Source organism: Spermophilus citellus, assembly GCF_964194105.1.
Source record: "Spermophilus citellus genome assembly, chromosome: 19".
In the NCBI taxonomy this organism is placed as follows: Eukaryota; Metazoa; Chordata; class Mammalia; order Rodentia; family Sciuridae; genus Spermophilus; species Spermophilus citellus.
The window spans coordinates 15,040,995-15,064,767 of NC_138201.1; the positions used below are offsets into that span (position 1 = coordinate 15,040,995).

General features: G+C 37.0%; 1 protein-coding gene across 14 annotated transcripts in view; it reads left to right on the forward strand.

Moving 5' to 3' along the window:
* The window catches only part of SETD5 (SET domain containing 5), a 76,720-nt gene that overhangs the window by 48,831 nt on the left and 4,116 nt on the right, over positions 1-23,773 (forward strand). For all 14 annotated transcript variants that reach the window (XM_081276004.1, XM_081276008.1, XM_081275996.1 and 11 more), the window contains 6 exons: positions 373-693; positions 1,085-1,327; positions 6,896-7,019; positions 14,436-14,683; positions 20,028-20,498; positions 23,414-23,712. In XM_081276004.1, coding sequence (XP_081132130.1) covers positions 373-693; positions 1,085-1,327; positions 6,896-7,019; positions 14,436-14,683; positions 20,028-20,498; positions 23,414-23,712 — 1,706 coding nt within the window. The remainder of the gene's footprint in view (positions 1-372; positions 694-1,084; positions 1,328-6,895; positions 7,020-14,435; positions 14,684-20,027; positions 20,499-23,413; positions 23,713-23,773) is intronic.

Genomic DNA, 23,773 nt, shown 5'->3' on the forward strand with positions numbered 1-23,773 from the left:
GATGCTTATCAGAAATAGAAATAACTAACCCAGATATCTGTTCACAACCTCTTTAGTTAATTTAAATGTATAAATTTTGGGGTTTAAAGAACACATTTTAGGGCTGGGATTGTGGTTCAGCGGTAGAGCACTCACCTAGCACATGTGAGGCCCTGGGTTTGATCCTCAGCACCACATATGAATAAATAAAATAAAGGTATTGTGTCCAACTAAAACTAAAAAAAATTTTTTTTTAAAGAATACATTTTAAATGACTGTTTCCAAATCCTTATCTTTTTACCAGTAGGCATTCAGAATGCTTAAAGAAGAAATTGGATAGAATGTTTACTGATAAGAATTTTTGGTCAGCATTTGACCCTGATGTTGTTACAGGATGTTGCTGCAGAAAAACCAGTCCCCAAACCACCTCCAGCAAAGCCTTCCAGACCCCGACCGAAGAGTCGAATTTCTCGGTACCGGACCAGTTCAGCCCAAAGACTAAAACGTCAGAAGCAGGCCAGTGCACAACAGGCAGAGTTGTCACAAGCTTCCTTGGAAGAGGGAGGAAGTAACAACTCAGTAACTCCTACTGAAACTGGAAGTATAGACAGTTCAGGAGAAAACAGGCAGTTAACAGGATCTGACCCAACTGTGATATCAGTTACTGGATCTCATGTTAACCGTGCTACATCTAAGTACCCCAAAACCAAAAAGGTAAGTCATGAATACATCTTCATGAGTCTAGTATGGCGAGAGGTGTGTTAATAAAACACAAGTACCTGTAATCCCCAGAAAAAAATTAATCACAAGTTCTAGATAAAATCCTTTAATGAGGAAGCCTCAAGCCATTCTACTACTTTTTGTTCCCTTATTTTTAGACAGAACTTAAATCATTGGTAACTGAAAGTGTTCCTCTCTTAGTGGACACAGAGAGGGTAAAGGAAGAGATAGCCTTGTGTTCTGAATGCCCAATTCATTCTCACTGCAGCTGTGGCATCTGTCCTAGTTTCTAGATGAGGTTTGTCTTTGTGAACTGCACTACTACTGCCTCTGGCTTTTCATTTGCAGCATTTACTAATGATCTCTCTCCTTTTTTTAACCATAGTATCTAGTTACAGAATGGCTGAACGACAAAGCCGAGAAGCAAGAGTGCCCTGTTGAATGCCCTTTACGTATCACCACAGACCCAACTGTACTAGCAACAACGCTGAACATGTTACCGGGTCTTATTCATTCCCCATTAATTTGCACCACCCCCAAACACTACATTCGCTTTGGCTCACCCTTTATGCCTGAGAGGCGTCGGAGGCCCCTTCTGCCTGATGGCACATTCAGCTCCTGTAAGAAGGTATGTCTGTGTTTATGTAATTGTTTTTTTGTTTGTTTTGTTTTGTTTTAAGGCAGGGTGCCTAAAATTATAATATATTTAACACATACTCTAGAAAGCCACTGTATCCATGTGCGCTGATAATGAGTTAATTGTTAAACATGAATACTGATAAATCAGGAGCCAGTGGGACTAATGTGAAATGTATACTGTATTTTTGGTTCTCAATTTTGTGAATATTCACTGTTGTCTCTTTTGGGAGCCTTTGAGGTTCTTGTGAGAGCACACAGCAGTTGATGATTGGGTAGGGAGGGGTATGTTATGTCTGTGCTCTTGTGTTACTTGTTAACATCCATTTGTGATTACTGTGTGATTGGCCCCCAGATACTTTAGAGCACTATTGAATGAGTAAAATTTGATAAAATTGTGTTTAGAATTAATTTGATCACTATTATCACTTGGAGGAGGTTAGAGGGAAAAGTCCTGTTGTGTTTGGCATAATTCCTGTTTCTTGATCAAATGACAACAGGTTGGACTGTCTATTCCCTAGAGAATATGGAAACTATTGTAAAAGATTCTTTCTGCCTCTCTCTACCTCTCTCTCTTTCTAGTTACCTAGTGTTTTTGGATCTAGTGGCAGCAGTGTTTGTGGTTGGTTGTTTGGGGAATGTGCTTTCTTAATTCCCAGAAGCCCTACATATTTTTCAAAGGTGTCTCTCAGGATTAGATCACTCCCTCAGACTTATTATGTCGTGTCAGTGTTTCTAGAAGTATAGGACACCTTTTCATTTGGTCTTTCTTTGAGGTAGAGTTCTGTTCCCTGGAACACCCTTTTCTCTTATCCTCAGATCTGGATTCAGGCTGCCTTCCTCAGTGTCTGCCATTGCCCTCCTCCACTGGCATCACGTACATGAGGATGCTGCATGTAGATTATTTGGTGTGATGAAGTCTCCAACTCCAGGCAGGTCTTCCCTGACTTCTCCAAACTTAAAGCTTTTCTCTTTCTCCAAAGAACAGAAATTATTTCTTGGGGGGTGGGGGGAGTGAAAGATGAGCCAAAGTACTGTGGGATACGGAGGGGAGGAGGGCAACAGGAATATGTACATAAAGGAAGGGCACTACTGCTGGATGAGCAGCATGTGCTGCACTGTCTTTTCTTAATTGTGCGTCTTACCTAAGTATTTGAGTACGTCTTGGTTTGTTTGGGGAAAATCCCAAATAGAAGAAATCATAAAGAGAAATTTGGTCACAAGATCCTTGCCAAGAGGGTTTATAAATAATAAAGTAACAGGAGTGACTTTCAGGTGTCAAAAATAAAAGCAGTGATGACTTTCTTTTAAAAATAAGTAGAAAATCTCTGAAAAGCTTTTGTACAGGAAATTTGCCTCAGTAATGAAGGAGAACTGGGTCTCCAGGGAAACTTTCTTATACCAAGTATGTCACTTAGGAAGAATTCTTTATCTTGGGTCTTAGTGATTATCTGAAGAGAAGAAAAATGGTTTGCCATGTAAAAAGCATTATGATTATACTTCTGTAAGAATTAGAATGCTGCTAGCTTTAGTGTGGGATACAAAACTGAAAACTGATCCTTCTCCTGTATTTAGCATTGCTTAATAAGATTAACAGCTCAAAATCATAAATGCATTTGTAAGGAGTGTTTAAAATTAGAAATGGGGTAGATATCGTCTTTAAATGAGGAACAAGTTGAGAGATGGCTTAATATATTTAAAATAACTTGTTCTGTGTTTGGCTGGACATGGTACTAGATTTCTAAGGATGTTGGCTGCTAAAAGATTCTTTCAAGCTAGTTGGTAAACACTCTTGCTTTGGTCTTTAAGAGGGGTTGGCATAAAGACTTTGTTGTAAATAATATGAACTAGCTTCTTGAAATGCCTTCTTGATAATTATGATGCCAGGATACAGTCTTTTTATGCTCAAAGACAAATTAAACTCTTACTTTTCCAAGTAGCAGAAGCCTTTAAAGACTGAAAATGTGTGTTTAAAATTGTGACTTCACATTCAGTAGAAAATCCATTTCTTTGAGCCCTTTTGACCTGGTTGTGATTTAAGACTTAAATCTGAAAGCTCATCTTTCTATCTCCATTGACAGAAGAGAAAAAAATCCCATTTAACTCAAATCCATATTATATTCTCTAAATGCATCTGACTATCCTCGTTCTTGAGCCTCTTTGATTTTGGAGGGTGGGTGGGTATGTGGGTTGGCTGGCCAGCCAGTTGGTTGTTTGGTTTTTGTGGTGTTAGGGATTGAAAACAGAGCCTTGTGCATGCTAGGCAAGTGCTGTACCACTCAGCTACAGTCTCAGCCTTCATCTTTAGTCTCATTTTATACAGGCTATACTTAAGCACTTTGTATGTGTCATGATCAGTCTTTAGGGAGACATTAGACTATACATTGAATTATCATAGCAATGGGATCTTAAAATTATTTGTTTATATCTAAATTAGTTAAGATTAAATCACTGCTTTAATATTTATTATAAACAAATCTATGTTATAAAACATGCAGCCTTTTTGTGGACAAAATAAATGAAATTGAATCTTTTAGCTAGAAATTGAAGTCATCTTTATCCTAGGTAGGGATGGAGAAGAGTTATTTTTAGATTGGTTAGAAAGGACACATCTAGTTCAAGACCTAAGAACATTTCCATGATTAAACCAAATCATAATAAATTTTGAAAATCCCTCAGAATATAAGTTAAATGAATAAATGAAAAAAAAAGCTACCTTCCATGGGATTAGTTATAACAACGCATATTCCTAATAGGCTCACTGTTTAATATCTGGTTAAAGAATGTAGGCCTCATAAGTTAAAAATAGTATGAGACAAATAAAAGTCTAATCTATATATTTGTACCCAGATTATTAGAGTATTTGTCAGAACATTTATTGATATCCCTGGAGTGTCTAAATCAAATTGAGCCATAGTTCCTAAAAGAAGATATCTTATGATTTTATTATTTTTTAGATTTCACTTAAACAGTACGTTAGAAAAGAAGCATTTATAAATGACCAACAAAAGGGCTGTGGATGTGGCTCAAGCGGTAGCGCGCTCGCCTGGCATGCGTGCGGCCCGGGTTCGATCCTCAGAACCACATACAGACAAAGATGTTGTGTCTGCAGAAAACTAAAAAAATAAAATAAAATAAATATTAAAAACTTCTCTCTCTCTCTCTCTCTCTCTCTCTCTCTCTCTCTCTCTCAAATAAATAAATAAATAAATAAATGACCAACAACTCTTTAGTCATTTTATACATTTTATCGTTTTCTATAAAATCATTTAGTCTCCTCCATTTCTTAAAAACCTACCAGACTAATGAAATGCTTTACTTGTACATTGGTATTTTATTGTATATTTTGAAGGATTATTAATATGTGTGTCATTAAGTATGTGTTGAAATTTCATTGAAAAAATACTGAAAATTTGTGTATGTTATCTCACTTAACCTTCATGACAACCCTGTGGGTTTGGTATTATTGGACACAGTTTAGATTCAGAACTTTTGGCTCAAAAAAACTTGCCCAAAATTAAGGCATCTTGTTTATTGGCACAGCCGTGTTTCAACTCGGGTATTGGGATTCCAAAACCTGTTACTTCCTTCTTCTTTCCCCATAATAATGCTACCCTTTCTCACGTATCTTTGACTTTTAAAAAAAAAAATTTTTTTTTTCAGGCTGGAGTTGTAGCTCAATGGTAGAGCACTGGATTTGATCCTCAAACTTTTCTCCTTAATATAGTTTCAGAGAAAGGAGAAATGTTCTTTAGTAACCAAATAGAAGTAGGTGGAGGGGGCAGTGTTCTAAAATTAATAGGGGTGATTGGAGCTTGTTAGATACAAAGAAGTGTTCATGTTTCTTTTTTTTATACTTGTCCTGAAATACTATAAGAATCTTCAATAGGGGCAGGGACTGGGGCTGTAGTTCAGCAGCTGAGCACTTGCCTAGCATGGGTGAGACACTGGATTTGGTCCTCAGCATCACATAAAAATAAACAAATAAAAGAAAGACATTCCCATCTACAACTACAAACAAAAATTTTAAAAAAAAAAAAAAGAATCTTCAACAGGCCAAGGAAGAGAATAGGTTTGATCATATTTGCTGTTTAACCTTATCAACTGTGGTAGCATCTTATTCCTAGAATACCCCTGTTTTTCTTTTATGTTCCATTTTTGTGGTCATCAGATCCAGAATGTAAAAATTTTTGTGGGTACATCTACTTGACACTATAAAAAATTAACTTCTAGATGAAAGCTCAGGAACCACCAAATGAGTGCTGTCATCTTCTCTGAGGGAAAAAAAAAAAAAAAAAAAACTTGTACTAAGGGTATCTAGGACAAAGGATTTTTCACTCACGTCTTCCCAAGTCAAATTTTCTCCTCTGTTAAATGAATGCTTTAGACAGGATGACTCTAAGATCTCTTTTCAGCTCTAAAGGTATTCTGTATGTAAAGGAGTTTTTGGTCTTGTCTTTTCAGTGATCTGGTCATATCCTAGAATATTAATGAAATTCATATGACCCTTGAGTATTGATTCACTCCCATCTCCTCATGTTCACAATTTTATTTTTGTTTTCATTTGGCAGACCACAGTGACATTTACATCATAAGTTTCTAAAGGGAAAAATCTATCAGAATTGTTCTCTTTGGTGGAGAGAATATTTGCTTATCTGTAATACATGTTCTTTAAAGGTGTGAAATTTATTCACCTTTGCTCTTCCCATTTGAGGGAGAGTCTAACTTAGAAAGTTATGTTTGTCAAAACTCAATCTGTCTTCTGTCAGGGGAGGGGAACCACAGAACAGTGAGGAACCTACAACTATGTATCTTAAGAGATACATTATAGGTAATATATGTTCTCTCTTCCACAGGATATAAATTCTTACTATCCTAATTTTTGTAGGCTTACAGTCTGACCTAAATTTATTTCTCATCAATTTAGATTCCAATATTCACTACCAAAGAAAGTAACTTATTTAGAGAGGTCTTCTTTTTGACTTTTGATTTTTCTGGTGATTTGCATTATTCCTGCATAATTTAACCAAACTAGTTGATTGGGGGAAGCTCATAGGTTATTCCACTTCTGAGTAAGTCTTTTGGTGTGTAGTAAAGAGCTATTTATTATCATCCAAAGTCCTCCTGTGAATCTTTTATCTCTTCAGATGTCCCAGCATAGAGCAGACAACTCATAAGAGATCAAACTTTATCTTCTTTCTAGGCACATTTCTGTGTTAGTTTTGTTCCGTATGACCTGACCAGTCTCTTAAATAAATGTTAAGATTTCTTCCTTATTTCTTCCCATTTACTCTGTCTTAAGCAGTATGATAGTTGGAGTTTTTACTTGTATTTTTTTTTCCCTTAATTTCTTCTGGTAGAGGAATTGATCGGGTAGTATTCTAATACAGTGAAATACAAAACTTATTTTGGAGATTGAGATTTGACATGTTATTGAATGAATGTGTTGGATTGCCTCTCCCAGCACTTGATGTAAAATGACCTAGTTTAGTGTGTTTAAAATAAGTACTGAAAAGTTTTAAGGTGTTATTGATAATTCTCTGATTTTCCCCCCTTATAGCGCTGGATAAAGCAAGCCTTGGAAGAAGGGATGACTCAAACACCTGTACCCCAAGAGACTAGAACGCAGCAACTATACCAAAGTAATGAGAATAGTAATTCTAGTATCTGCAAAGACAATGCAGGTATGTATCTAAAACCTTTCTAAATACATGATCAATCATTATTTGAGGTCCACATTAAAAATTTCAGAATTCGTACTCTGATATAAAAAAAGAAATAGCATGTTCTCTAAATAGTTACTTTACATCTGTCTTTACAGAGGAAGAGAGAGATCTCAAGTCAGGGATCAGTTTTCCAAGGACGACAAAGAAGGAACTAGACAGTATACAGATAACAGCAGAAATGGTTATAAAAAAGGTTAGATACATTTAAAGTAGTAAGTTTAGGAATATATATTCATATTTATAAGGGGGGAAGGCAAGAAAGTGAAGTACTAATATTCAGGGGAAAATTGTGTTTGAGTTGGGGGCATGGTTGAGGGGCAGAGGATTAATGAAATAAATATAAGGAATTGTTATTAATTGGTTGTTTTCAAGTGAACTTGTATAATTAGTATAAAATATTTAAGAAGACATGGCTTTAAATTCAACTTAAGCTCCTTGTGAGTTTTTGAACAATATGGCTATGAAAATTCCACCACTGGCTTTCACAGTGACTCTTGAAGGGGTTCTCTTTGAAAGCACTGGTATATTAACTTGTGGTGACATGTTAACTTGTTTAGTACAGTCTTTTTAACGAAGTTTCTCCTGTTCCAAAAACTGAAAAAATATTTCAGGTCCGGGGTATATTTCAGTGATAAGAGTGTGTACTTTTAACCTTTGCCATTACCTGGCACCAACACAAAAGGGGAAATTTTTTGTGATTTCCATAAGTTTATCTCTACATTCGTTTTCTGAATGTTACTCAGTCAAAATACCAAAATAAATTAGATTTTCAAGCTTATATAAAGCTGTAGCTCACAAGATAATATTTCAGATTTTCATAAAAATCTTTTTTATATTCATAAACTTGTTAGATAATTATAAATTTGAATTCAGTTAAATAAACTTTTACTAGTAACATTTGCTTTATATTAAAAGTCTGCTTTTAGCTGGGCACAGTGGTATGCTCCTGTAATCCCAGCAGCTCAGGAGGCTGAGGCAGAAGGATCAAAAATTTGAGACCAGCCACAGCAACTTAGCAAGACACTGTCACAAAATAAATTTTAAAAGGACTGGGGATGGGCTGGGGATGTGGCTCAAGCGGTAGCGCGCTCGCCTGGCATGCGTGCGGCCCGGGTTCGATCCTCAACACCACATACCAACAAAGATATGATGTTGTGTCCGCCGAGAACTAAAAAAATATATAAATAAATATTTTTTTAAAAAAAGGACTGGGGATGTGCCTCAATGGTAAAACATTCATAGATTCAATTCTGAGTACCCCATCACCCCACAACCACCAAAAAAAAAATTATATATATAATATATGCTTTTATTTGGATTTTTTAATTTAGGGTTGAAAAACTGGGCCACCACTTTTTAAATTATTGACTTAGTTTATTCTTCTCTCCATAGATTGGATTATACCTTGTAAGTTATGAATTAATCCATGTGTAACATAAATAATATTAATATAAAGAAATCATTGGCAGATTTCCATCAGTATTATCAATTTACTGGCAGGTTTTTTTCAGGGGGTGGGTACCAAGGATTGAACTCGGGGGCACTCAGTCATTGAGCCACATCCCCATCTCTAGTTTAATTATTTAGAGAGAGGATCTCACTGAGTTACTTAGCACCTCACTTTTGGGGAGGCTGGCTTTGAACTCACAATCCTCCTGCCTCACCCTCCCAAGCCTCTGGAATTACAGGCATGTGCCACCACGCCCAGCTACTGGCAGCTTTTGAAGTTTAGTAGAGTAATTTAGGTGAAATGGTCTATGTGTTGTGTGTCTGCTGTGCATTATGTAGGTGTATAAGTAAGATTAGAAAAGGAGATTATACCGCACTTCATGTCCTGACTTGGCAGAGACTTAAAGGAAAAGTGCCTTGAAAACTAGAAAGTACATGTTTCTACATGCCCTGTTTAGTGGAGAATTAAGACTGTTAGTTATCAATGCATTTTTTGAGCTTTTGCTCTAGTCTGTAGCAAACAGTGGGAGGATTCACTTAAAATTAACAAACATAAGGAAAAAAATTTATAAATCAAGCACTAGGCCAAGCATGGTGGTACATGCCTATAATCCCAGGGGCTTGGGAGGCTGAAGCAAGAGGATTGCAAGTTCAAAGCCAACCTCATCAATTGAACAAAGCCATAAGCAACTGTCTCTAAATAAAATCCAAAAAAAAGGACTGGGGTTGTTGCTCAATGGTTAGACGCCCCTGAGTGACTTATATTGCTAAAAGTTAGTATAAATACTGAGGAAATATTTGTTAGAGGTTTTTTGTTGTTGTTATTTTCAAGAATACCAAAGAGAGGCTGGGGTTGTAGCTCAGTTGGTAGAGCATTCGCCTTACATGTGTGAGGCACTGGGTACGATCCTCAGCATCACATAAAAACATATAAATAAAATAAAGGTACCGTGTCTGTCTACAACTAAAAGAAACTTAAAAAAAAAATACCAAAGAGACGTTAATAAGGGAGACATATCAATATAGTGAAAAGAATCAAATAGACCTTTATTTGAGAATCAATACTGTCCTTTACCAACTGTATGTTGTTGCTAAGTGTTTCTAAGCTTCATCTGTAAGATGAGAATAATGATATTTGCTTTATGGGGCTAATATGAGATTGAATAGCACATAAAATGCTCAAGACAGTATCAGATCTGTAATTGTTACTCTACACAGAGTATTCTTTCTTGTCAAACATGAATACTAGTTACATTAAAGATTCTGAATTCCTAGGGCTAGAGTTGTAGCTCAGTGTAGAGTGCTTGCCTAACACATGTGAGGCACTGGATTTGATCCTCAGCACCACATAAAAATAAATGAAGTAAAGGCATTGTGTCCATATACAACTTTGAAAAGGTATATTTAAAAAAAAAAAGACTTTAAATTTCTAAAAGTTTAAGTGATGTAGCAATAGAACTAACTTAAAGAGCAAAACAGTAGGGCTGGGGATGTGGCTCAAGAGGTAGCGCGCTCGGCTGGCATGCGTGCGGCCTGGGTTGGATCCTCAGCACCACATACAAACAAAAATAAAATATTAAAAAACACCCTCCCCCTCCCTAACCCCCCCTCTCTTAAAAAAAAAAAAGAGCAAAACAGTATAGTAACAGTTTTAAATTAGATTTGTGATCTTAATTAGCACCTTAAGTCTGTATTAAAAGAAAAGTATATGATGACCAAATGTCCTAGGGACCACTTCTCTTAGGAATGTAAACATAGTTTAATACTTGAGAATTTATTAATATAATTCATTTGTTGGTCAAATATGGAAGGAACAGTAATAGCACATTGGCTATTACAAATTTAATAATAAAATAACATGCTTGGTTTTAATCTATGTAAAAACAGTTGCCAATTATAAACTTCATTGTAAAAACCATTTAAGCCCTGAAGTAGGTTATTAAATTATCCCACTGTTATTATAACAGGTAATAAAAGTACTGATAAAGAAAGGAGGGTGCATGTGTTGTTGTCATGTACAAGTAATATGATCATCTGCCTAGAAATCCCAGGAGAATTAACTTAAAAAAAAAAGTACTAGAGATCATAAAAATAGAGAAGCGTATTCTGTCCACAGTAGTTAAAAAGAGAGAATACTAGAAAATAAACCTGAATGAAAATTAAACAGTTGAACCTGGAGATAAAGAGAGAACCCGCTGGTATTTTTATAGTCTTGGGGTGGGGTGTCAGACACATGTTCCTGATTATCAGAGGCAGAAAATCAAAGAAATGAATGATTCATGCATTTGACTAAGTAAAAACATAAAACATTAGATAGCAAAGACAATATTTAAATAAAATTTAAAAGCAGGCAGGAAATCAAGAAACTGCATTTGAAACATTTTTTTTCAAAGGATTAGTATCATTATTTAGAGAGCCTGTAACAAGTCAAGAAAAAGACCAATGAAATGCAGGCTTAGGTACATGAGCAAGCAGTTTTCACAAGAATAAACACAATTTTAGGCGCTGGCGTTGTGACTAAGTGATAGAGCACTTGCCTAGCATGTTTGAGGCACTAGATTCGACTCTCCAGTACCACATATAAACAAATAAAATAAAGGTCTCCCAACAACTAAAAAATATATTTTAAAAGAGAATAAATACAATTTTAGTAAACATATGTGAACATTCTTTTGGTTTAAAAATCCTGCATGTAGCCATTTGTCATAATAAAAAGAAAGAAAAAATAATGAAACAAGTGCAGAAAATATGTAGGAGTAAAATTTTTGTTCATTGAAGTGTATTTATAATAGCAAAAAAATGAAAGGTACTTAAGCTGATAAAATTTTGTTAATATTAATGCCGTGCAGCCCTTAAAAAACTGAATTACAGACTTAATTCTTTTCATAGCAAGGTTTTTACCATGTTTTTCTGAGTAAAAGTAATTATTAAGCAGTGTAAGATAGGAGTCATTAAGACCATGTTAAGAAAGAAGGTTTTAATGCAGTGCATTAATTTGTGAGTATGATTTCAATTTTTGTGTATTTTTACATATATAATGTTATATATATATATATATATATATATATATATATATATATATATATATAAATTTTAGTTATAGATGGACTCAATACAAAATAAAGTTTTTTTATTCATTTTTATGTGATGCCTAGGATCTAACCCAGTGCTTCACACATGCCAGGCAAATATTCTACGGCTGAGCTACAATCTCAGCCCTACATATATAATAATCCTGAGAAGGGCTGGGGATGTGGCTCAAGCGGTAGCGCGCTTGCCTGGCATGCATGCGGCCCAGGTTCGATCCTCAGCACCACATACAAACAAAATGTTGTGTCCGCTGAAAACTAAAAAATAAATATTAAAAAAAAATTCTCTCTCTCTCTCTCTCTCTGTCTCTCTTTTTAAAATAAGAATAATAATAATAATAATCCTGAGAAGTACTTGAGTGAAGTTTTAGAAAACATTAAAGTACAAATAGATTTGACCACATAAAGTTTAACAACTGGGCTAGGGATATAACTCAGTTGGTAGAGTGCTTGCCTTGCACACACAAGATTCTAGGTTCAATCCCCAGCACCACAAAAGGGGTGGGGGGTAACAACTATTATGCAACAAAATAAAATGAAATAAAAAGGGAGGGAAAGTAAGTAATCAAAGACTGCTGGCCTATAAACTTCATAAGGGAAAATGTCAGGTCTGTTTTTTACATTAGAATGTCATAAGTACTCAGTAAATATGTTAAATGAGTCTCCTGTAGACTGGTTCGCAGGCAGTAGTTATTACCCAAATTTTCTAGTTTTTCTACAATGAACTTTATCACTTCACTTACTTGACTTTAATAATTATCAGTGTTGGACCTAATAGAACAGAAGTCTTTTTATTATTTATTTATTTATTATATAAGTCTCTTGAAATATTTAAAAACTTATTCTGAATGTAATCCTTGTGTTACATGTTTGTTTTTTCCTTTTCTAATACCTAGGCACTTTTTTTTAAAAGAGAGAAAACTTAGTATCTAGGAGAAAAAAAAAAGGAAAACATGAATATACTTCCAGTGTAGGAAAATAAAAAAAATTTTGAGATACCAGAAAGAATATAAACATCTCCAATATTTTTGCATTTATTCTTCTCTCTGCATTTAAATAGGTTACCCTAATCGGTGCCTTATACCTCTTAACTCCAAATAGTTTCCCAGTTACCAGTTTTATTCTAATCATTAACTGCTGACCCAAAACTTCTACCTGAAGTCCTGGTATAGGTTCACTCCTTTCACTAAGCTTTGCGGATGTAATTCAACATAGTGGTTAAAGTGTAGACAGGAGGGCTGGGGATATAGGTCAGTTGGTAGAGTGCTTGCCTCGCATGCACAAGGCCCTGGGTTCAATCCCCAGCACCACAAAAAAATAAATAAATAATAAAATGTAGACAGGAGCTAGATTACCTCGTATCTCTGTACATGCAGCAATGTCCTCCTGTTTAACATGGGGTGACAATACTACTGGATTTATAGATTTGTTAATATTAAATCAGATATTTCACATAAAACACATAGAACAGTGCCTAGTGTGTAAAAATCACACACAACACTTTCCCAGGCTAGACTTGAACTCCTAGGTTCAAGCAATTAGTTTTCTCCGTCTCCCAAGTAGCTAGGACTACAGGCACACACTGTCGCACTTGACTTTAACTATTGTTTTTAACACATAGCAGTATCATCAAACGTATCAAGCATGTTTTATATGTGCTTTCTCCTACTTTTTTTTTTGGTACAGGAGATTGAACTCGGGGATACTCAACTACTGAGCCACATCCCCAGCCCTGTTTTATAATTTTTATTAGTCTCACTGAGTTGTGAGACTGGCCTTGAACTCAAAATCCTCTTGCCTCAGCCTCTGGAGCTGCTGGGATTACAGGCATGCGCCACCACACCAAGCTTCTCTTACAAATTTTTAAGCTCTTGAAAATAGAATATGTGTTGACTATCTCTCTCCCCCCCCACACCTGTGTCATTATGCATCAGTGATTTGCATATAGTAGGTGTTAAGTAAATTCATGGCCATTGTTACATCAATCAATGAATAGAATTAGGAGTATGTATTTTCCAGTAAGTAGGCTGCTTTGTCCTGAAAGGTCATTGACATATGTAGTGTAGTAATTTGCTTTTTAAGTAGACTGAAGAAGTATAGAAAATGGGGTTAGCCAAATGAGAAAAGGAGTAACATCTAGATTTTTTTTTTAATAGTTGAGAGAAATATTTATAAAAATATAAATTTATAAAAATCAATACACACTTTTAACTAGAGATTAGATCCATATCAAGGAACCATGTATGCCTTTTCTGCTCAAAATATTATAGAACCATTGAAAGGGGGCACAAATACATAAGAAAAGGTAAACGGCATATGCAATTTGGCATGCCAATAGTTTTAGTTGGTGATGTGGCAGTTAAGTAGAGGGTGATTTTAACAAAGTAACACAGATTTAAAATTTTTGGAAGTTTAGTGTGATAGGAAGAATTTCTCTTTTGCTCTGATACAGTAAATTAGTTCTGTGTATCAGTCATGTGAATTGTCAGATTCAGAGCTGGGTGTGGTGGCCCACATCTGTAATCCCAGCTCCTTAGAAGGCTAAGGCAGCAGGATGGTGGGCAGCACAGCATGGGCAACATAACAGACCTAAGTGTCTTCAAAAGGAAAGAACTGTCAGAGTAATTTGAATTTCTCTGAGAGAGTGCTTTAAGACTTATTTTCAGTGCAGTTGTAATTAAGAGTTTCTCTGGGTTTTTTGTTTGATTGCAGGAGTTAATTTAATGAGATTAGGCAAAAGAGGTACAAGTCATTATAGGTCAGAGATTAATAGCTTGACTACAGAGCTTCCCATTAAGCTACAATTCATCTCTCATGCGAGCTTTGTATTTCACAGACTTGTTGAGCCCATTAAAGAAATGGAAGTCTCGATATCTGATGGAGCAGAATGTTACCAAGTTACTTCGGCCTCTGTCTCCGGTCACACCACCCCCTTCCAGTTCAGGCTCAAAGAGCCCCCAACTGACTGCACCTGGCCAGACTCACCCAGGAGAAGAGGAGTGTCGAAATGGATACAGCCTCATGTTCTCGCCAATCACGTCTCTTACTACTGCTAGTCGCTGCAACACTCCTCTGCAGTTCGAGGTGATTTGGGTTTGGTTTAGGGGGTGTACTAGATATGAAAAATCATCATTTGTACCTCTTCATTTCAAATATAATGTCATTTCAAATGTTTCTTTACTGTCTTCCTTCCCCATCTCACCAAGAGAATGGAAAATCTCAGGGTCAGTGTGGCCTGTTAACCTGGTAGCCTCTCATCTTGGCAGCCCCTGTACTTCTCAGAATAGGAAGAGTGCTACCACAGATCACATTCATTTCTCTTTGGCATGCAGTTCCTCAGTCTCCTTATCTTTAGGTTAGCATGCTGGATCTTTTTACATCTTTACTGTATACTTTGGTCAAAAGAGGCTTCTAGGTGCCTGTAGTAACCATTAGTAGCAGCAGCCTGAGAGCTTAGATTGTACTGATGGGTTGTGTCTCCATGTAAATGGGTGAGGTGTCTTTGCCAGGTTGTTTGGTATTTTCATTGTAGCCTCAGTGAGCAGATTTAGAAAGCATTGGAGAATGGCTTATGGCGATTGTCTTTTTGTTTTTGTTTTTTTCCACTCCAGGTTACTTTCCCTTCTTGTTTGAATGCTTTAGGAATGAAAAATGGACACAAGACTAGGAACATGCATTTATAAAAGTCAAATTTGTTACATTCACTTCTTTGGATTAAGTTAGAAATCTATACCTCAGCTGTTTCAAAATGTAATTCTGAATCATTTTAGTATTCAAGTTTGGGTGGCAGGTTTGAATAGAGTCCATGCGTTTTTTTTGTTTTGTTTTTTGGTTTTTTTAACTCATCTTTTGCATGTTGCTTTCTTCTGTAATTACATTAAATGGACACTATTTCTTCTCAGAAACCTTTTTTCTGACCACTAAACGTACTTAGCTTTCACTTCTCTAGAGGTTGTTTTGATCATTAAATGTTCTAACTAATCCCACCCTCCCTATTCAGGCTTTTTGAGAGAGTAAAGAGTAAAAATAGCTGGAATTTTTGTGTATACTCAGAAGGAGAAAATAACATTGAAAGCACAGCTTTGTTCCGTACCTTACTTTAGATCATAATATCTTACTTTTGGAACAAAACTTCCTGGAGCTGGGGTTGTGGCTCAGCGGTGGAGTGCTCGCCTTGCAGGTGCGAGACCCTGGGTTCGATCCTCAGCACCACATACAAAAATAAACAAGTGAAATAAAGGTGTTGTGTCCAACTACAACTAAAAAATAAAGATTTAAAAAAAAAAAAAAAAACTTCCTTCTGGTGGGGGGGGAAAAAAACCTCCTGGTTGTGTTTGACCTTTCTAGAAAAATTACTCTTTATCAAATTCCTTATAGTATTCTTGTTAGGAAATATTAAGGCAGCAAATTCAAAACTTTTTAATTTTATTTTATGTACTTGCAGTTGACTTTTCATTAAGCAATTTGAATTTTATAATAAGATATCATGAGAGGAGCTTGGGTTATAACTCAGTGGTAGAGTGCTTACCTAGCACATGTGAAGCACTAGGTTTAAATCCTCAGCACCCCATAAAAATAAACAAAGGCATTATGTTCATCTATAACTAAAAAAATATATATATATATATCATGAGAGAAAATTCTCTCTGGAGGCCATTAGATTATATGAATATAATAGCATACTTTATCAAGGCAAATTATATTATTATAAGTGATGTTACAGAAATTAGAAAGTAAGTTTTCCTCCAAAACAAGCAGTCAGTGCATTCTGTATTCCTTATATTGTTTTGAATAATTGTGAAACACTATACAAACACAAGGGGTTTTTATTTATTTAAAAAATTTAAAAACTCAAAAATCATTTTAATGAAGCAGAATACCAGGAAGGAAAGAAAATATTAAATAGCAAAAATTCCAGTGCAAGGTTCCACTGTTGTAAACTTGTGATTTAACTAAGGAAATTTAGCCTTTCTCATTTAAAAAGAAGAAGAAGGGGCTGGAATTGTGGCTCAGAGCTGTAGAGCGCTCGCCTAGCTTGCGTGAGGCACTGGGTTCGGTCCTCAGCACCACATAAATATAAAATAAAGACACTATGTCCATCTATAACTGAAAAATAAATATTAAAAAGAAAAAAGAAAAACTTTACTTCCCTGACCCATCCTTATTATGATACTAATGGCCACACTCTATGTATATTCTAGTACAGATAAGTAGCCTTTTGTCCATGAAAATCTATGATAAAAAAATATATATTACAAGTGAAAAAACAGCTTACTTTGGGGGAAAATATTTTTGAAAAGGGAAGGATATTCAGGAGATAAGTGAGGAAACTCCAGTGCTGAGGTAGTGGGCCGGTGTGGGGGACAGCATCTAGAAAGAGAAATTAAAGTAACATTGGGAAGGCAAGCTTAACTCGCCTCTCCTTTCCACGAGAATAACCCTTCCCTTCTCTTTCTGCTCTCAGATCCGTACTCCACACAGATACTAGCCACCCTCCACTGAATAAAATTCACAGCTAAAAGCCTGCTCTGCTGAAAACAGCATCATTAGTCCTACCCACTAGAGCATAGGTCAGCCACCAGGGCCACACTTGTCCAGAGTCCACAATGTTGGGAAATCCTTTTCTCACCTCAGCCCTTGCATTCTGAATCCTTGTCATAGTCGGCACCATTACTTTCTTTACATGTCATTTACATCTACCTATCATGAGCCCACTGCCTAGTCCCTGTTGTTGGGCGAGTGCTGCCTCAGGTGAGAGTGCTACCCTGTATAGATTCTAGGTGAACATACATGTTTTTTCTTTTTTTTGCCATGTTCCCTGAAGTAAAATGGATTCTAACCAAGATAATATTGTTAGAAGTGCTCCGGTCCAATTAGATTGTGCCAAGAGCTAAATCCAGCTTATAAATTAGGGATTTCATCACTCACACTTCCTTGGGCTCTCATTCAAGAGAAACTGACCAGTCCTTGTTAGTCCCCAGTTTGCTAAGATGTTCCCCTGGATAACCATGGTGGCCTGAGACATATAAGACAATGAAGGAATGGGATGATCAGAAGGAATGTGGGTGTATGAACAAGGTTCCTCTAAGAAGGAATAGGGAGTAGGATGCCTTCAATAACAAGTACTAAAGGTTGCTAAACTTTCTTCTGATACAAAGAGATATATAACCCTGTAAAATTCCACCTAACTCTTTCCTGATAGTATGCTTGAGGTGTTTACTTACAGCATGAAACATTATAACCAGTTTTTCCTTAAATGCTTTCGAAGACCCCAGGAAGCATTTTAATAAGTCATTCTATCCATTTAGATGAATTCTGCAGTTAAACATTTCCCCGGTGCATTCTTATCCAACACCTCCCCTCCTCCCCAAGTTGTGGCTAACATCTATGCTTGCTTTATTTTTTGTTTGTTTTGTTTTGCTTCTTGACTTGGAGTAGATGAATAACAAGATGCTTTTCCCTCCTCTAGAACATATCCTCCCCTGAGAGTTCCCCTGCGCATAGGCCCGAGTCCCTGTCACCCGAGGTAGTTATCACACCATCTCAATCACACTTGGAGGCTGAGAGTGAGTGTGCATGAGTGTGTTCCTGAGTGTATGGGGAGGGCTGGGGGTCTGAGTGAATGGGGAGATGGGCTGGAGGGCGGCCGATCAGTCACAGCAAGTTGAATGAATCTTTCTTCCTGTGTGACTGTGACTACACAGGATTGTTCGTGTAGATGGAGGAAAATTTAAGCAGCCATGTGTATGTGATGGGGTTGATCTTTGTTGTTTGGGGGAGGGGGTGGCTGAAGAATTCTATTAAAGAAGAACAGAATTAGAAGTTTAATGGATGCTGAGTATGTGATAAGAGCCTTGTTAAAGTCATTAATAAATAAGGTCTCTTTGTTAACAAATAAGGAAAGTTGGTAGGAGCTGTCTTTTAATATTTATTTTCTTAGGCAGTGTATATTAGAAGAGTTGGACAGTGACTTATGCCTTGTTCCAGGGTTAATCTGACAGCTCTATGTAACCAGACGTTTGGGGCTGTGGTTGATAGATTAAAGAAGCTTCCTTAGGAAAGGTATTCTGTCTCACAGCTTTCTTAAATCTTCTCTATAGCTTCTTAATGGGTGTGTAAGGAAACTGAGTCCATGGCTTCTGTGTCATAGGCCTCCCTCCATTCTGCAGTGGTTGGGATATAGTTGCTGTACAAGTGGTATCTCTTAGAATATCAGTTGAGTGTGTTTTTCAGAAACCTTAATGCTATGGAAATGCCAAAATCAGATTTTAGTGCTAGAGTTTTTATTGTAAGGTTTGGCTTAATGTAATTATCATTAACCCCATGAGTCTACATGGAAACTTTTTCCTCTTAAAGAGAAAGTCTCATAACCTTTCAGAATCTACTGAAACTTTAACCCCACTCACTTCCAATTTAAAAATTAGGGCTAAAGTCCATGAGAGTTAGCCAAACTCTGCATCTGTCAGATTTTATAAAATCAGTATGAAACTGGAAAAGGTAGTGTTCTACTAATGTAGCAGGTATTTTAACTATCTTGTTAGGAAAGTATAGCTCACTCACTTTCTCCTCAGCTGGTTGTTAAAAATTCTAAGTTAATATAATTTGGAGACTGACATGGTGTGGCATTTGGGGTTTTGATACCATGCTTTGTAGACAGTTAAGCTACAGTTGGCCTAGTGGTGGTAAATCTTGGTGTTAGAGCTAATGATAACCAAATTGAAGGTGAAGTTTATTTTTGGTACATTTCAGCATTTCAATGCTCTGCAATGTTGAGCATCAGTGGTCTTGTGATATGTTTGGCATACATTAGAGGATAAAGAATTGAATGGTCAGGAAGTTGTATGAGATGAGAAACACTTATTTAACAGTGAAAGTGAATGAAGAACTGGTTGGTTGATGTCTTTAATGCCATTCTCCTTTACTGAACCAGTAGCTTAAATACTTGCCTTTCTGTCTACCTTCTACTTTTCTCCACCTTTTTCCCTACACCCACCTTCCATCAATAGTAAAAATTAATAACACCAAAAGCCAGTTAATCTTAAGGTACCTCTGTAGTTTGCATGGGGCTCAGGTATATTCCAAATTATACCTCCAGTCCCTTATAGTATAGTGCACAATGACTCAGCAAACCTGATGAAAGGCTAAGCAGGCAAAATAGACACATTTGGCCAGTTACCTAATTCTAACTTTCCCAGTATTCTCATCCAGAAAGACTTTAAAGCATTTTGGGAAAGGCCAGGATTCTTTAGTAATCTGGCCTGTATCTATTGCTTTGTGGAACTTTCACCAATGTTAATGGCTTTCTCTCCTCTACTTCCATCCCTCTTTTCTTCCCTTATTCACCTTTGCCCCTCTCACCTCCCTTTCTACCCTTTGACTTTTTCCTTTCTCCCCTGCCCTATGTCTCCGTTGATTTTTATTCTTTCAGCTCTGTCACCGAAAAGACCTGGATTTGACAAAAGTAGGATACCTTGATTCCAACACTAACAACTGTGCTGACAGACCTTCCCTGCTCAACTCAGGTCATTCTGACCTGGCTCCTCATCCCTCCATTGGGCCCACCTCAGAGACTGGCTTCCCAAGCAGAAGTGGAGATGGACATCAGACCCTCCTGAGAAACTCAGACCAGGCATTTCGGACAGAGTTCAATTTGATGTATGCCTACTCCCCTTTGAATGCTATGCCTCGAGCAGATGGATTATATAGAGGGTCTCCCCTAGTAGGGGATAGGAAGCCTTTACATTTGGATGGGGGATATTGTTCCCCAGCGGAAGGGTTCCCCAGCAGATATGAACATGGCTTTATGAAAGACCTTTCTCGTGGATCCCTGTCACCTGGTGGTGAAAGGACCTGTGAAGGGGTCCCATCTGCCCCCCAGAACCCACCACAAAGGAAAAAGGTAAGTCTTTCATGTTACAGAGCCCCCCACTCCCCAAAACCATTAATCGAATAATTCGGTGGATATTTACCAAGTTCCAGGTGCTCAGGCTTCTCATATAAGTAAGACCTAGTCTCTATCATGCCTAGTGAAAGTCAGTATATTTTGGTGAGTATTGTAAATATTCAGGGCTGGTGACGTAGTTTGGTGTTAGAGCACTTGGCTGACATGCATGAGGACCCAGGTTCCAGCCCCAGCACAAAATATAATAATAAATATCCAACAAATTTAAATATCTGTTATGTGCCATATATTTGCTAGACAGTTGAAAGGCTAACACAGTGAAAAGGAAAAAACTTAAATTATTCAGCACTTCCCAGGTTTTTGACACTGTGATGAAGCAATTTACATTCATTTTATCCTAACCATGTCCTGTGAGATAGGTGATTTCCCATTTTGCAGATAAAGAAACTAAGGCAACTTGAAAAACTAGCCCATGGTCACTCATAATAAATGGAAAAATCAGGACACTGTCTAATTCCAGATTGCATGCTTATATTTCCACCTTGCTAGATTACCTAGATTCTCCCCTAATTGCTTATAGAAAGTGAGAGTGAGCTTTAGAGATAATTACATTAATAGTGAGATGGATGCTCCAAAGGAATTATTCACATGTCATAAGAGCACGATAGCTTGAGGAACTTGGCCTAGTCTGATAGGTAGAAAGTACTTTGAAAATAGGCACGAGGTCTTTAGCCTGTTTAAGGGATAGAGGTAGAGTGAGAAATTGCAGTTATTGCTTTGGTTGAATCTCGAACAGGAAGCAAGAGTCAGGCAGCCAACAAATGAGGGTGAAGATATTGTAGTAGAATGAGCAGAGCAAGTAAATCTGTGACACTCCACTAGGTCAGCAGCAGGGGTGCATTGTGGTACAAACAGTTGAATGTGGTTACAGTGTCAGGTAAAAAGTAAGAGCGCCCAAAGAAAGGTAATGAGATTAGCAGGGCCAGGAGAGCTTATTATACATAATACCTGTTCTAGAAATCACAAAACCTAAAGTGTACTTTTTGTATCAGTGGTTCTCAAGTATGGGCATTTGAAAATGCATGGGAGTACTTTGTGGTTTACACAGTGACTTGCATTTATTGTTCAGGGCTAATGGTGCCAAATTTTCTGTGTGGCAAAAATACATGCTTGTTGCAAACTTAGTGGCTTCTTGTATTTTTATTATAGTGATAATGCATTACCAGAATTTATTATTACTGGCTTCTTTCCAAGATTATGTATAGAAATGCATGTAAACAATTATCTTTACTGTCAATATTTTTACAGTTGGACAGAAAAATGAGAACCCTTAGGGGATAGAAGGAGTAGGAAATTCAAGCAGGTAATTTTGAATAAGAGAGTAATGGGTTTCAAAGACTGGCATGAATAGTGCTGACTACCAGAAACAAAAATAACCTGAATTTCTAGTTTCATTTATTTATTATGCACAAAGGTGATTGAAATTATTATTCAGAATCATTTCTGAAAATGTATTGGGCAAGTGAAGTATACCAAGTTTTTGTGCAGTTTGGAGGGTTTTTGTTTGGTTGGTTGGTTCGGTTTTTTTGTTGTTGTTTGTGGGGGGGATTTGTTTCTAACAGCCAAATAAACTTGGTCTCTACCCTCATACAACTTACAGTTTATTCAAGAATTAGCAAGACATTGTATAGCATGCGACAAAGGCAGGTGTGGTACATCAGCAAAGAGGCATGTGCCAGGGAGGCAGGAAATAGGGTCTATTGTGGCAGTCAAGAAATAATGAGTGGGCTGGGGTTGTGACTCACTGGTACAGTGCTTGCCTGGCATGTGTGAAGCCTTGGGTTCAATGTTCAGTCCTCAGCACCACATAAAGATAAACACATAAAATAAAGGAGATAGATAGTTTTGTTGTTTTGTTTTGTTTTAAGAAAGAAAGAATGAGTGAGGCAGGTGATGGGGGCACTGGGGAAGTTTCCAGGTAGGTATAGGTTTTCTAGAGGTAACTTGGCTAAATTATAAACTGGTAATTTCTTCTTTTTTTTTTTTTAGTTATTTTATTGTTGGTGGTTCAAAACATTACATAGTTCTTAATATACCATATTTCACAGATTGATTCAAGTGGGTTATGAACTCCCATTTTTACCCCGTATACAGATTGCAATTTCTTCTCTTTTTATTTTAGTGTCTCTATGTATAAGACAAATAATACTAAATCTCTATGTCTTGAAAAATAAATAAGAGCATATTTAAAACCTCAGAACATTGGCTTTCTTTTTTCTTTAACACCTAACTCCTTAGATTTGTAGTCAATGAACAATAGCCATCAAAATCTCCTGGAAGGCCAAAGTCCTGAGAAGCACATACCTATAATACCCCCTACTTTAGAATCTGAGGCAGGAGAATCCCAAATTTGAAGATATCCTGGGCAACTTAGCAAGACCCTGAAGTAAAAGACTGGAAATGTAGCTCACTAGAGTGTTTATCTGGTATGTGCGAGGTTCTGGATTCAACTCCTAGCACCCCCAAAAAAAAATCACCTGGGGAGACTTTCTGTAATTATACAAGCTTTCCATTTTCTAAGTATTCCCATAGATGCAAATAACTATAACACACTTCTGTGATGTGTAATGGTAATCTAATAGGTTTTCCTGGAAAAGGTTGCAGTCTGCTTGATGAATACGTTATTAAAAAATGGCATCTCCTAGACTGTTCTCTTCCATTTACTGATTTCTGTCTCAAATTTGTAACTGCTCAGAACTATCACACCTAGAAAAAGGTGTCATGTTTGGTACCTGCTTTATTTGCACGGCTTGACCAATGGTTTGTTGGGGTTCCATCTTCTTTCCCCGTTGCTAGTACTCCACTAATGATATCCAGCTAATGTACTGTTTCTTTCTTTTTTTTCTTTCTAGGTATCCCTGCTGGAGTACCGTAAACGGAAACAAGAAGCCAAGGAGAATTCTGCTGGTGGGGGAGGAGACTCTGCACAGAGCAAAAGCAAGTCTGCAGGAGCTGGGCAGAGCAACAGTAACTCTGTTTCTGACACTGGTGCCCATGGTGTGCAGGGATCCTCAGCCCGAACCCCATCATCCCCTCATAAAAAATTCTCCCCATCTCATTCCTCAATGTCCCATTTGGAGGCAGTAAGCCCATCGGATTCCAGAGGCACTTCATCTCACTGCAGACCTCAAGAAAATATCAGTAGTAGGTGGTAAGTTTATATTTGATGCTTTATAGTTAAATTCAGGAGGGAAGTATACCTCTAGAATCAT